This window comes from Ambystoma mexicanum, chromosome 4p (genome assembly GCF_040938575.1).
Source record: "Ambystoma mexicanum isolate Mex_15411 chromosome 4p, UKY_AmexF1_1, whole genome shotgun sequence".
NCBI classification, from domain to species: Eukaryota; Metazoa; Chordata; class Amphibia; order Caudata; family Ambystomatidae; genus Ambystoma; species Ambystoma mexicanum.
The window spans coordinates 308969334-308984420 of record NC_090927.1 but is presented as its reverse complement, the minus strand read 5'-3'; the positions used below and the strand labels follow the sequence as shown (position 1 = coordinate 308984420).

Below are 15087 nucleotides of genomic sequence, written 5' to 3'. Positions count from 1 at the left end.
TTCTTGGTCCTCACCAAAGGAAGCCTCTCCTTGATACAGTGAGTATGGTCGTGAGTATGGTAGTACCTCGAAGGGGTCTGTAGACCTCATCGGTGTCTCAAACCGGGGCTTCTTACTCGGGGGGGATAGGATCGTTAGAGACCGAGGGTGTCGCCCCTTGTGGATCATACGAAAGGAAATGGTCTGGATTGTTATCGTAAAAGTCAGCCAAAGAAGACATCCTTGACATGACCCTATCTATGTCTTCACTCGACCATTTTTTGGAACTGGGAATGACTCTCTCAGCAAGTCTCGGGGATTTATCTTGAGTAGATTTGCTGGTCTCGTCTGTCTGTTAAGGGGGAGTGGTGTGTTTCACAGGTGTGGAAGAGTGCAAAGGCTGCTTCTTCTGCTGTTTTCCCCCCTCCCCGTGAGTGGAAAAATGTTTTCCCTGTCCTTTTGTGGCTCCGGAGGTTTTCGACGCCTGGCGTCGAGGTTCGGGGGTAGAGTCCCTGTCCTTCGAGCGTGGGGCCTCGCTGATCTTGTCTGCGGGCTCCGACTCCTGGAGCGCGGCCTGGGGGTGGAAGTCATCTTCGTCCTCCGACGATCGACTTTCTGTTAGCCTAGGGAGCGAGGCACTCTTGGCAAGAGTGGATGATTGCCTGGAGTCATGCGGCGATCTCGATAGAGAACGCCCAGAGGACACCGAATCGGACCGTTCTGTTTGTGCCTCTTTCCAAGAACTCGACGTCGTCGAGTCTCGATTGGATTTCGTGTGTGTGGTGTGTGAAGCGCTTGTGTCGCCGGGGGTCTTCCCCATAGCCGCCCTGCCGGACGACCTTCCGAGGTAGGGGACCTGCGCTCGGCTGTTTTACGACGCCGTAATGCCCTCGCCGTCCGAAAGTACGGCGTCGCTGAAGGTGCACTCCGCTGCCATGGCCGCCTGCCTGGAGTGGTGGGCCCAACGCTTCGTCGAACTGTCCTTAAGTGTCTTAGGTTTAAACCTACTACACGCTGCTCTGCAGTTCGCTTCAGGGTGGTCCCTCGGCAAGCAGATTGCACGTGGCGTGCCTGTCGACCCAAGGGTATTTGCGATTGCACTTGGGGCAGAATTGAAAAGGGGTACCCTCCATACGCACCTTGAGGCAGCGGGCTGTTAAGTGTAGGAAATGTATAAGGTGTACCTATATACCAAGAGTGTAGAGTATGTCCAACCCCCCACTCTCCCTACTTGCAGGGCCGAGGCCAGAGGCCTTCCAAGGCCCGGGCCGAGGCCAGAGGCCTTCCGAGGCCCAAATCCGTCGTGCAGCAGCCGATGGTCGATTTCTTCTCCAGCCGGCGTCGAGTGTCGAAGTTCGACTTGGGATGGGGAAGGATGTAAATAAATTAATATTTTAGCAAAAGTATGGCTAAGGCCAGGGGACTCTGCAAAATGCTTCCGACCAGTATGGCGGAAAAAAACAATCTGAGGATCCTAGACGCGTGAGGGATCTTGGGTACAGTGGACGTCACACTAGGGATAGTATTAACGGCACGCCTTGTGTCGACGCCCATTTTCGAGTTTCGAAACTAATACTCTGCAGCTTCCACTAGATGTCGGCCTATGCACAGCATGTGATCTAAGCAGATTCCACAAGCCTCAGAAATATAGATATAGATATAGATATTACCTGATACCGTTCTGTGCTGGTAAAGAGGTCCAGCAGAGGTTTCATGTAGTGGTTGAAGATGACAACGGACAGGTTGGAGATTTATGGAACTCTGCACGTTATGCAATGCTGGGATCCGTCTGGGTTGATCATCTGGATGTATTGGTCCTGTTGAAGAAGAGAAAAATTACTGCAAGACCATCAAAGCCCACTAGTGTGGCGAGGATGTTGAGAAGGGCTTCATGGTCAACCTTATCCAAGGCAGCAGAGTAATGAGTCATGTTTTCTGCATTGTCCTGAATTCAGTGCATCTTCATAGGTTGCAGGCAGGCATTGGTGGCACATTTGTGGTATGCCTGCAGAAATCAATCTGTTACTTCCCCCTTGAGGTGAATTAGTGGTGGCTGGTGGTCTGATCCCCCCCCCCCCCCAACACTCCCACACCAAAGAGTTCCCCATGTGTTATCTGTCCCTAGCCACGTCGCTGTAGTTCAAAACAAAAGAAAGTAATGTCTCCAGGAAAAACACCTCTTCGGGAAGTTCAAACAGTTCTATGCCTATTCCGTCTCTCCGGATGTATTCTCCTCTGTGGAAAGCACAGGTCCTGTGAGCTGGGTTGGTTAGTATTCGCAATACTTAATTCAGCTCTCAAGCCAGCTTGCAATATCTTGCGATTGGGGGTAATTTCCTTGGCCATGTTTGCTTGAGCTGTGGGACTTCTCCCCTTGTGGAATGTTTAATGTCTTGGCCCAGCCTTGGCTCCTCAGCTCTTCAACCTTACTATGCCTATCCAATCTCCCGGCAAAGGCATAGTATTCTCCTCTAGAAAAATGACAGATCCTGCTAAATATTCACAGTGGCTAATACAGCTCTCACGCCAGTCTGCAGTATTTTGTGATTTGGGGTAGTTTCCTTGTTCACTTTAGCTTGAACTGTGGACTTTTTAACCACCTTAATATTTAATACTGGCAACTTAACACAGTGGGAAGTTCACATGTACAGTATGACAGTATATTATACATGTATGACATGAGCGAATATTGAGGCACGTTATGCTAGGCAAAGAGTGGTGGGGTGGGGTGGGGTGGGGGAAGAGGGGTGTGGGGGGAGCAAGACAGAGTTATTCAAGCAATATTGTATCGCCCATGGTATCTACCGCCTCCTCTTCAGTCCTCCAAAAGTGGTGCCACTGTCTGGGTCTACAGGATGTGTGGGAGGGGGGAAATAGGCACCCTGGACTGAGTTGCCTTAGCAACTCAAGTCGCACTCTTGTGTGATTGGCCCAGTGGTGAGCCGCCCGGCCTAAAGAATCCAAAGAGGGGAGAAGCTGAGCCATCCAAGACGACGACACCACCGGTGGAGCCCTGCTGTACGAAACTCACCACTTTCCCGACGACAGAGAAGATCTTCTTCCAGGAGAGTCTTCTTCCATTTGAGCTGGTGGGACCAACCAGTTCGCTTTTTTCACCTTCCTGGATCGTCTCGTGGTCGAATCGCCCGTGCCAAGCACCCCGGCGGCCGAATAGCCACTACCGCGAATAAAAGGGTAGTACCTTTTAAACTGGGAAACTCTGCGGCTGGTTTCTTCCATGGCAGTGCAACGACCTCCAGCTTTCCTCCACGTCGAGATCTTTTCTTCCCCTGGACGGAGCACCAACTTGCACCTGCTGCCAGGAACAACTGCCCCCGCTGGAGCTTTCTCACCATTTCAGGTACTGTGTGCCGCCTGGTCTCCCTTGCAACAGACCGTCCAAGGTGTCCCGTAAATCCTTGACTCTCTATCCTGGGGTGACCTCGGACCTGTTAACATTACCTTTCTAACTTGATCCAACCTCTTTTTGACTTTCCTGTAAAGACTTTTAGTGCATTTCCACTGTGGGATCTTGGGCACATTCCGCCTTGCTCTCTCCAAGAGTGGGCCTGGCCTATGCACTTTTTGCTCTACAGTAGACCCTGCCTTTCTTGACTTGCTGTGGTTCTTTAAAAGTGTTGGTATTGTGTGTTTTTCCTATTTCTGCCTTTTCTCTCCCTTTTTAAATAAATATTGGAGTGCCATCTATGGTTACGCGCTCACCTCTGTTTTGCTAAATAAGTGGTGTATTAACCTAGACTTGTCAAATAATTAATTAGGGAGGTGTATATATTTCTAGTGACTGTGTTTGAACTTGCTTGACATATTAGTGCCAGTGTATTTTTACAAGTGTGTTTTTAAATAAATAATTATATACTTTTATACCAAAGCTCTGGTCAGTGTTTGCTTGTACTACTGTATTTCTAACCCTATTGTGTATACTCTATATATTGCCTAACTCTTCTTGAGAGAAGTCTGACTGCTCAGCCACAGCTACCAGGTAAATCTGGGTGGTACGGACTGCTACCAATTGGGTTTACTGCTAACACCTGTAGTCTTAAACTTTTTGCAGTGGTCCCTAAGGAAACTGCACAGGTTTCTGCCTAACAGTGCTTAGGGGGGGGGGGTGTTTGGATTTCCACTTCATGAGAATGTTGCGCTTCGCCATGGCTCCCCCCACTGCGAATAGACTACAGGTTCTGACAGGTGTCTTCCCGATATCGCCTAGCAGGTACTTTGTCGGTATGACCAGGATATTTGTATTTAGTATGGCATCCATGGTTGTTGCTACTTCTTTCCAGAATTGCTGGATTGGTGGGCACTCCCAGTACATTTGAATAGCTGTTGCAGTGGATGCTCCACACTTGGGGCAAGCCATTGGTTTGGAAGGGTCAAACTTAGAAATTTGGTCCAGAGTAATATGCAGATGGTTCAGGATTTTGAATTGGATAAGCCTGAAATTAGCACTGAGGGAAATGGTTTTTGTGTATTTACAGTATTTCGTCCATTGCTGCTCATCCATTTGGACATTCAGATCCCGTTCCCACTTACTTTTCATATCGTTCTTGGATGGCGTGTTAGCCCGAGTTATCCTATAGAGCATAGAGACATTGCCTACGAAGCCCTCCTCCGTCAGTATTTCCATTAGGAACTTGTGAGTTGGTGGTGCAGCCAGGAAAGACGGCCACTTCTTCTTGCAGGACGCTTTTAGCTGTTGGTAATGCAAGGTCGTGGTCAGGCCTTTACCTGCTCTGTTTTGAATCTCTACAGTAAGGAACCGGCCTTCGGAGAAGAGATCTCCAACCTTTGCTTGTTTTTCTGGATCCCATTTCAATTGTATAGTGTGGTCCATTGTGGGTTCCAATCCTGGGTAGTGCCATAAGGGTAAGTGTTGCCAGTATGGTATTTCACATCCAACTCTCTTAAGGATCTGTGCCCATGCTCTCACTGTTGATTCCATAATGTTGGCCAATGACTTTTCTCTGGATATTTTGGCAAATATGCTCTGGAGGTTCAGAGACGATGCAGCGAATTGTTCAGCGTGTATGTGTGCAAATTGTTCAGCAGTAATGGTCCTGTATTTAGCGAAGTGTGCCTGCGCTGAATAGTAATATAGCTGGAAATCTGGGATTGCCAGACCCCCAGTGTATAGTTCTCACATAATTTGGGCCAGCTTAGCCTGGGTGTCTGTCCTCCCTAGACAAAACGAGTGGCAAGCTTTTGTGGTGTAGCAAAGAATTTCCTGCCTGGCCATATCGGGATGCTGTTAAATAAATATAGTAGCTTTGGTACTACTATAATTTTCAGTAGAAATATGCGGCCATATAGGGACAATGGTAGCTTAGTTCATGCGTTTAGTTTGCATTCTAGTTGTGCCAGATACGGGGCTTAGTTGTTTGCAAACAGACTGCTTGTCCTGCGCTATTATGATGCCCAGGTATCTTGCAGTGGTAGGGGACCACCGCAGGTCAGCCATGGCTGCAGTGTGGATTGTGGATTCCGTCAGAGGGATGATTTTGGTCTTGGCACGGTTGATTTTGTACCCAGAGAATTTGGTGAAGTCAACTATGTCTCGTAGCACCGGTGCTAGATGAATGTCTGGGTTTCTGATGTAGAGCATCGTGTCATCCGCGTAGAGTGAGATGAATTGCGGAGATCCCATTATTCGTATCGCTCTCCATGCATGCGTATGTCGTAGGTATGCTGCCATTCCTTCAATTGTTAATGCGAAAATTAATGGTGAGAGTGGGCAGCCATGCCTAGTACCTTGCTGTAGCATGAAGCTGGTCGATATCGTTTTGTTGGTCCGCACTCTGGCCGTGGGGTTATGATACAGTATTTTTACGAATCTGAGGAAACTTGAGCCAAACCCAAACTTCCCAGGGATTGCATACATGAAATTCCATGAAATGGAATCAAACGCTTTCTCTGCGTCCAATGTAACAGCCACTGTTTGTGCACGGTGGTTCATTTGAGACGTACTGGCAAAAACGCCTGAGGTTCAGAGCAGTGGAGCGACCAGGAATAACCCCAGTTTGATCCGGGTGTATCAGTTTATTCATGTATGGGTTTAGTTTGTTAGTTATGGCCTAAGCAAAAATGTTGGTATCGACATTCATGAGTGATAACGGTCTATAAGAGGAAGGAGAATGTGGGTGTTTGTGGGGTTTTAATAAAACCGTGATGATGGCCTCCCTCATTGAAGGCGGAAGTGTGCCGATTTCCAGGGCTTCTTCCCATACTTCTAGGAGTCGTGGGGCAAGATCGTCTAAGGATTTTGTAGAGGTCTGCAGGTAGGCCGTCTGATCCTGGAGCCCTTCCAGCCTTGAGATCTGTAATCGCCTGTTGTATGTCTTCTAGTGTAAGGGGTAGGTCTATAGTACCACTTTCTTCTCGGGTGAGCACAGGGAGTGGGAAGGAGTCCAAATATTCACGTAGCTCTTCCATTGTAACATGGTCTGAGTTCGAGTAAAGCTTGATGTAGAATTCTCGGAACACCTCATTTATCTTCAGGTCAACGTGTGTTGTTCCCTGTTCATCTGTGATGCTAGTGATCAGTCTATAGCCCTGTTCAGTTCTGATGAGGTTGGACAGCAGTTTGCCTGATTTGTTGCCCTCGCCATATCTTCTGGCTCTGATTGGTTGCGCCGTGTACCACACGTATCGTTCTGCCAATGTCGTAAATTTGGCCAGAGCATCCTGCAGGGTGGCTAGTGTCCCAGGTTCTGGAGTTTTGGTGTATGCTGCCTCTGTCTCTTTAATATAGTCTTCAGCAAGGGTTAGTTGGGTACGTATGTCTTTCAGTGTACTGTGAACCTTGGATATCCGGTGTCCCCTTAGCACACTTTAAATGTCTCCCAGACTGTGTGGTGCGATTCGACTGAGCCTTGATTGCGTTCAAAGAAGTCATTCATCTCGGTCCGTAGAGGCTCGTGGAGCGAGCAATCTCGCAGGTGGTCAGGGGGCATTCTCCATAGGCAATGTTCCGGTGTGGTTAACCCAATCTGGATCACGAGTACCACAGAGGAGTGATCCGAAAGTGTTCTGGGCAATATAGAGCATTCCTTCAGGTCCGGAGTACTGATTGCAGAGCAGAGCCAACAGTCAATTCAGGAGCTCTACCCACGGACATTTGAATGGAATGTATAGTCTGTTGACTGGATGTAATTCTCTCCAGGCGTCGGCGAGTGGCAGGGAGGACATGGCCTGTTTTATGGTGAGTGCTGCTTTCGAGTTCGCCCGTTGAGCTGTGGATGTCCTGTCGAGGATGGTGTTGAAGTCTCCACCCCATAACACTCTAGCGTCTTCAACTGGGGATATTAAGGAAACAATCTGCTGATAGAATTCAGTTGAGTCAATGTTGGGTCCATAAGTGTGAATGACTATCGTCTCCTGCCCATGTAGTGTACCCCAGATTATTATAAATCTGCCATTTGAGTCTATTGTAGCTTTCTGCACCAGGAATCCGAGTCTGCGGTGGATCAACGTCAGGACCCCGCGGGACTGAGATGAGCAATTTGTCGAGTACACCTGCGGGCCCCAGGATCGGCCAAGTACATTGGACACATGCTCCGTGGTGTGCGTTTCTTGCAGTAGAAGAATATCAATCCTGTGTCTTGACATATGCTCCAATTTTCCTGGCTTTGATCGGATTAAGGAGTCCCCTCACATTCCAGGATAGAAGTCTTGTGCCCCTAGTTACTTGTTGAGGTGCCATTTGGAGTATATTAGCGTCATGTCTATTGTGACCATTGTATTGTGAAAATCAACTTCCCTAGGTAGAAGTGCAGGTTTTTCTTATTATTGAAGCAGCATACAGTAACTATGCAAACTATTCTGGGGTGCCTCCTGTTCTAAAACTTTGTTGTCCACAGGCAACTGGCCTGTTTCCCCAACTATCCCCCACACCCTCACCTTCCCCCCAATCGGGCGGTGTATCCCAAACAAGCATTTGCGACTTTGCAAGAGTAACTTCAAACAGAAATAAAAGAGGTGGCGTGTATGTAGGACCGCAGCTTCCATGGTCACGTGGATCTTTGTGCTGATCTTTTGCAGGAGCTCACGATGTGCGCCTATGCTCCATTTACCTCCATATTTACTGGGAACGTGGCTTTTAGGTCACGTTTGGTATATCCGGTATATGGCGTTCAATGAATGCCATGGCGTCTTCCGTTGACTCAAAAAACTGTCTTGCCTTCGTATTGTATTCGGAGCCTGGTGGGGAACATCATTGCGTATATTATTTTCCACTCCCCGAGTACTCTCTTCACGGGGTCGAAGGATCGTCGAACCGTTTGTATCACTGTTGAAAAATCTCGTGCCAGGCGGAGGACCAGATCCCCGGTCTCTGTAGTTAAGTATTTTAGCTATAATTGTTTGTGGTGGTTCCCCGGGCATGGGTAAGGGGGTTGGCACCCTGTGTGCTCTTTCCACGAGGAATTGTTTTGAGAATTGCACGTCTGGGAACAAAGAGTGGAGCATAGCTTTCAGGAATTGTTTCATGGGCACATTAGTCTTGGTTCCGCAACCCCGACCACTCTTATGTTATTGCGTCTCGATCAGGATTCTAAATCTTTGCATTTGTTCTGTAGTGTTTCAACGTCTTTTTGGATCTTATCGATAGTTTTGCTTTGCGTGGTTGAGGGTTCTTCCAGTTTAGAGACCCGGTCCTCTGCCTCCGAGACCCTGGCATCGACCCTCTTGCGGTCAGATCAGATAGAGGCGATGTTGTCTCTGATGTAGTCTAGTTTAGCATTGATTGCTGCGAAACCTTTCTCCATGGCAGCCATGTACGGAGCCATACTCTGTGCTGGGGGGGCCAGCAGGGGGCTGTTGGAGGCTTCAGTGGGTTCTGCACTGTGGTCTTGGTTAGGGGAGTTAGCAAATGAGTCCATGGGACCTCTCTTTTTGTCTTTGATTTTGGTGCCCCCGGCCATGGCTATATATTAGTTTTTGTATGCAGTTGTCACTGGAACAGGGGGTTAATGAATACTGGCAGTTGGCGTCCCGTCTGCAGTGTTTTGGTGTGTCTCAGTATGCCGAGAGAGCTTATGTGGGAGCAGGGTACCTCTGTTTTCTGTGGCCAGCGTTGTTGCACTGCTTAGTTATTGTTGAGGGGCTTGGTAGAAAAGGATATAACCTGTCCCATGTCACAGCCGGAGGTGTGTTGGTTATGACCACTCGCGAGCCCTGGATGTGGCTCCAGTTCATATGATGCAGACTTTCCCCATCATGCACTATTAGACTGAAGGCAAGGGCGGGGGGGATGTGTTCGGCGTCCCACCCCCGTTAACGGGAAGAGGGGGCAGCCTTTTCCTCCAAGGGAAACTGCTATTCACCTGTTCTCCCATCGTACCTTAGTCGCTGCGGAGGAATTCGGCGTGATCCGGAGCAGCTCCGACGTCGGGGAGCGGGGCGCACTGAGCACCGGTCTCAGTCGTGCCTCAGGCCCGCTTCGACCCGACCCGGAGATCCGGCGGGACGGCCCCCACGTCCGCCCAGGTTGCAGCAAGTCTGGGTGCAGTTTGCAGACGTAGGAGGGGGACGGGCTGGTCTGCAGCGTAGTTGCTTCAGGTATTTTAAGCAGCGCACTCACACGGACAGGTAGAGTGATTGGGAGGCAGCAGTCGGCTCCGTAAGCGATGCCGGTTTAGAGACCCAAGTGCGGCCTCATATGCAGTATGGATTCCTGCGCGAAAGCGCGCAGCCGTTAGGGGAGGTGCCCCACACTCCCAGCGGCGTTTCTCTGGACCGGAGGGTGGGGTGTTCGTCCGACTGACACAGGTTGTGCCAGAGATGATCAGTCACAATCCCCCATATGTACGACTGTCAGCAGCAGCACCGTTCCGCAGGATAACGAGATCAGGATATTTTTGCTGTGGAACTCACGGATCAGGTGGCCATCTTGTTTGGTGCGTCACAGCGCCCCCATCTTTTGGAATGTTTAATGTCTTGTCCCAGCCTGGGCTCCTCAGCTCTTGAACATCTTTGCAAATTGCTTTTCTCACTCCCTCTTGGGATCTTTGGACTCTAAGCCCTGTGTGGCCGATAGACCTGCTCAGCCTTTATCATTTTCTTCACCCCCTTGTGGGATACTTGCATTCTTAGCCCAGCATGGGCTTGTGGCTTTCTCAGCCCTACTGTTTTTATCAGTCCGTTCACCCCTTCATGGGGCATACAGATTCTGAACCATGCATGGGCTGGAGGCTCTCTCAGTCGGACGTTGTCAATTTGTTCACCCATTAATGGAGTATATAGATTCTATATAACAAGAGGGTCTCCATCTTATGCACAGATGATGCCCAACAGAAAAGATGAACCAGCAATCCCTTCCCTTGACCCAGCATTTTCAGCAAAGGCCAAAGCCCTCAGGGATCCCACGGCTAACCTCTTTCTCCCACTCTCAAGAAGGTTTTGACTGGACATGAAGTAGCAGAAGCTAATGGTAATGAACCATATAAAACAGGGAGACTGCAAAATTAAGTCCTATTACCAGATACTGTCTGCCAGAACACATGAATCGAGCTCAAGGCGGTCAGGCGGTCAGAGCAATACCCAGACTTTGCTTACATGTTCTTCTTGGACTGCCAAAAGATGAAGCAATATGGTTAAAAACACAAAGATTTATAGCTGAAGACATCTCTACAGGTATTGCTTCAGACACTAGATAAACCATATACCTATTTAATAAAGTAATCAAAAAGCTACACATTTTCAAGACAATGAAGCAGCTAGCAGGGAACCGGCAAGAGGATCTTCCAAATCCGTGAACTATTCTGTACATTCAAAAGACTTTCTTAAATCTATAAATTACAAGGAATTTGTGCAGGAAATTGATATATAGAGAATTCATACACACCTGTTTACCAGTTGATCAAACAACAGACTTTGATTCAATGTTTCAAATCTGCTATTTCTAGTCCGAACACTTCGTTTGACTTCAATTTCACTGTTGATGCAAGAATGGTCCACATTAGTTTCCTTGTCTCCTCGACGAGGGTGGCTTCGAAGGGCTAAGAAAAAACAAAATGCATTACAAGTTATTTACATGTTACAAACTCAGTCACAGAAAAGGACTTGTCTTCCACTCTAAGAAGGTATCTCTATAAACAGTCAAAAGTGGAATTATAATTGAGGGGGCACCAATCCTGAATTTCAAAGCAGGAGGCCTGGATTTAAGTTAATGTTCTGATAGGGAAAAGCTCAGCATACCGCTGTACAGAAAGAATGACGTGTCATGTATTTCGGGCTGAACCAGTTTTATTTCCAAATAAACACTAATAACATTTATATCTTTCTGAGACAAACCCCAGAGATGGAGTTTGGGAAAGGACGCTTTCTATAAATTGCACAAAAGCCTGTTACAACTGCATGAAATCTACAGAACCTCAAAAATGTCAAATGGTCAGTGGGTGGGAAAAGGAAAGGCTGTTTGAGTCAAAGTGTTTTCAGTGTCCAAGAAGACAGAAATAGTTGTCTGAAAGGCATTAATTCATTTTTCAGCTCAAAATAATTTTTTTGGTACTCAAATTTCACTTTTGAAAGCAAACCAGAATGTTGCACAGCCAACTGGCCTGTGAGGAACAGGAGTGTACACCAATGAGCCAGCATATAATGGAAAGACTAAAAGGTATAGTGGTGGGTGTCTGGGAACCTGCGGAAAGGGTAGCCACATTTTGAAGTAGCAGCAATGGCAAAACACAGAGAAGCCACAATGGGTCTGCCATACAGACCAGAAAGTCACTAAAAGTTGATAATTGGACAGGTGGCACAGGGGCTACGTACAGGTCAAAGGTTATTCAATTTTGCTAAAACAGTCAATATTTAAGGTCTGAAGGCTGATATATCAAAATTGCAAATGAACCACAAAGATGTTCAGCTTTCCAAATCTCTCCCTCAGCAAAATTCACAAATTTGCTACACACCCTCCAACAACCTCCCTAGATCCTACCTCCTTCGCATACAGACACCATGCTATCTAGTTCTCCATTTAAAATCACTCTTTAAATTCCTAGTCTTCAAATCCATGTGCAGCCTTGCTCCCCGCTAACGGCTGACAGCTGACAGCATCACGCTTTACCCTCCCTCGCATTCTCTCTGATCTCTCGCCACAACCTTTCCCATCCCCTGAACCAAATGTATCTGCCCGCTTCAGCTCCTTCCCTCTACTTCGCCATCTCCCCAGGAATACCCCATTCCCAGTAAAGACCAGTCATCGCTGAAATTGATAAAATACTGACCCACGCTCGACCTTCTTCCCAGGATAGGAGCATCTCCATCCTCATTTCCACCCCTCCCTAAATGATCCCTTAGCCTAACGCTTCAGATATTTCCCTTCATATACTGTAAATCGATACAATGATGAAATGCAGATCGTGGCACCGGGCCTGTATATAGTTCTATTTATAGATCCCTTTGACTCAGTCTACGGTCTGTCTCTCATACTATCACCTCTATCACTGGCACAAACCTCTCCAAACTATTGTACAGTATTGGCACCTTAACTAGAACTTGTCGGAGTCACCTGTATTCTATCCATGTACGACTTTGTTAAATATGAAATCCTTATGGTCCAATTCATAAAGACAAATGTTCTGTGTTCCACCGAAACCATCATTTTTTCTGTTCTCTATGCTGATGCCATATATCACAGTGAGGTTTTCAATTTTGTATTCATTCTGTTTGTTTTATTCTGATTAACGTTGCCTTCATTTTTTGTATCTTAGGTCCTGATGGCTGTGTTCAGGGAAATGCTTGTTCCCTTGGGACATATGCTGCCCCAAGGGTATCTGAGGGGCGGGTGGTGAGACCGTGACCTCAACCCAAATCCATTTGACCTACTTGCCAGTGCTGCGCTACTGTTGGCGAGTTTCATGAGGCCAAGAGTAACTCAGTAGCGTGCGGGTGGCTGGAGCAGGAGCGTTTTATTTATTTATTTATTTCTATAGCGCCGAAAGCCCGCAGGCATCAGGGCGCTCACATTGGAACGAAGGGATAAACAAAATGACAGGACAAGGCATCCAGGCCCAATTGTATTACTAAGCGGATAAGTGAACTACCATTTAGCAGAACGGGTATCTCTTTAGGGGTTTTTGGAAGCAATTCCAATCAGAAATCCCAGTGATGGATGTTGGTAGAGAATTCCAGAAAACAGGAGCCCTCGCCCGAAAAGATCTACCTAGACCACTGGCTCTTTTGGTTCCGATTCCTTGTAGCAGGTTCAGATCTGAGGATCGTAGATCTCTAACCGGACTGTAAGGTCCAATCCTTTTATTTTTTTTATTTTTAGGTACTTTGAGGATTTTCCGTAAAAAGAAGAACAAGTTACTTACCAAACTGGTAACGTTCTTTCGATGGGATGTTCCTCCGATGTATTCCACATCTATGACATGTAATGTCCACAGCTGTGCATTTCGGAAACTTTTCAGCAGAGGGCCTCTTGCGTCGAGCCGATTTCCCTAGAGGGCCTCCGTCGAGGGTCGACGTCACCGGATGTTATATATAGGACGCACGGCGCCCGCTGCCTCAGTTTAGTTTTTTCCCCCAGAACGTGTGGCACCAGTCTCCTGCCAGTATAACTGCCTACAGCCTTGCGGAAATGAAAGCTGCAATCATAGAGGAAATTCTCCAGAGGGGCAGGCTGGGAGGGCGATGTGGAATACGTCGCAGGAACATCCCATCGAAAGAACGATACCAGTTTGATAAGAAACTTGTTCTTCGAAGGGATTGTGTCCTCCGACGTATTCCACATCTATGACAGACTCCCAAAGCAGTACCAGACTATGGAGGAGGGAAAGAATTTAGACTGTGAATTTAGATTACCCAAACAAATGGCTGAATAGAGGACCGCCTTACCAAAGGCCAAATCCTGTCCAGGGATGGAATCCAGGTTATAGTGCTTCACAAAAGTATGGACAGAAGCCCATGTGGCTGCTTCACAAATATTCGGAATAGGAACACCCCTTTGTAGAGCAGTGGAGGCAGCCACACCCCTAGTGGAGTGAGCCCGTAAGCCTACTGGAGGGTCCTTCCCCGCCAAACGGTAGCACTCAGTGATAGTTAGGATAATCCATCTGGACAAGGTCTGTTTGGAAACAGCCTGACCCAAGCGGTGTCCAGCATAACCTACAAAGAGCTGATCGTCCACGCTGACCCGGGACATCCGTGAAAGATAAAAGCTCAAAGCTCTCCTAGGATCCAACCGATGGAGCCTCTCCTCTTCCTTACCAGGATGTGAAGGAGGATAAAATGCCGGAAGAATCACTTTCTGGCTCAAATAAAATTCAGACACAACCTTCGGAAGAAAATAAGGTTGCACCGGCAGGACAACCCTGTCATGTTAAACTGTAAAGGGTGGTTTGGCAGAAAGTGCCTGCAATTCACTCACTCTGCATGCGGAAGTAACCGCAACTAAAAACACAGTTTTAAAAGACAACAGTCTCAACGGACCAGTTACGGATCATCGGCGTCGTTCATGAAGAAGACTCCAAGTCTATCTAGTAACAAACATAAGGCGCGTAGGGTGTGGCTTAGCGGCCGATGTAGTGAGACGCGCTGCCGAGGAGCTCCGGAGCGATCCTGACAAAATCCGATAGAAACTAGCATAAATTGGTTCCAGAAGACTGCCAAAGTCTCCCCGCAGAGACAGGAACACCTGCTGCCCACCCGGTGAAGCCCCCGGAGGAAACTGGGCGGTGGAAAAGGAGATAGACCGCCGGAGGGGAATCGCCCTGCGAAATCAAAATGGCAGACGCGCGAGCTGTGGGAGGACCCCGGCCGCGTAATACAGAATGAACCGGTGAATCCACAGGAGAGGGACACATCACGCGCATAACAAAAAGTGCGGGGTAGACCCGAGTCTGAGTCAAGCCCGTGACGGTGATCGGCTTGGCCGGTGGAAGTGGGACGTGGAGGCGGGAAGGCCCCTGACACGGTGAGGCGTCATACGCAGCAGGCACGGGAAGGCCCGAACCCGAAGCGACACCCGCGCGGGCCTATCGAATACACCCGCCAGAAGAGTGCAATAAACCCAATATAAAGGAGAGACCCGTAAAACACCGGGAGCAGGGCGGCAGAAAAGCAGGGGCTACGGCACGTGGAGCGCAGCCA

The 15087-nt window shown here is 48.1% G+C and overlaps 1 protein-coding gene across 4 annotated transcripts in view; it reads right to left on the bottom strand.

Annotated features, from left to right (window-relative positions):
* Positions 1 to 15087, bottom strand: part of ATAD2B (ATPase family AAA domain containing 2B) — a 3113054-nt gene that overhangs the window by 2799349 nt on the left and 298618 nt on the right. For all 4 annotated transcript variants that reach the window (XM_069605879.1, XM_069605877.1, XM_069605876.1 and 1 more), the window contains exon 4: positions 10838 to 10991. In XM_069605879.1, the coding sequence (XP_069461980.1) occupies positions 10838 to 10991 (154 nt within the window). The remainder of the gene's footprint in view (positions 1 to 10837; positions 10992 to 15087) is intronic.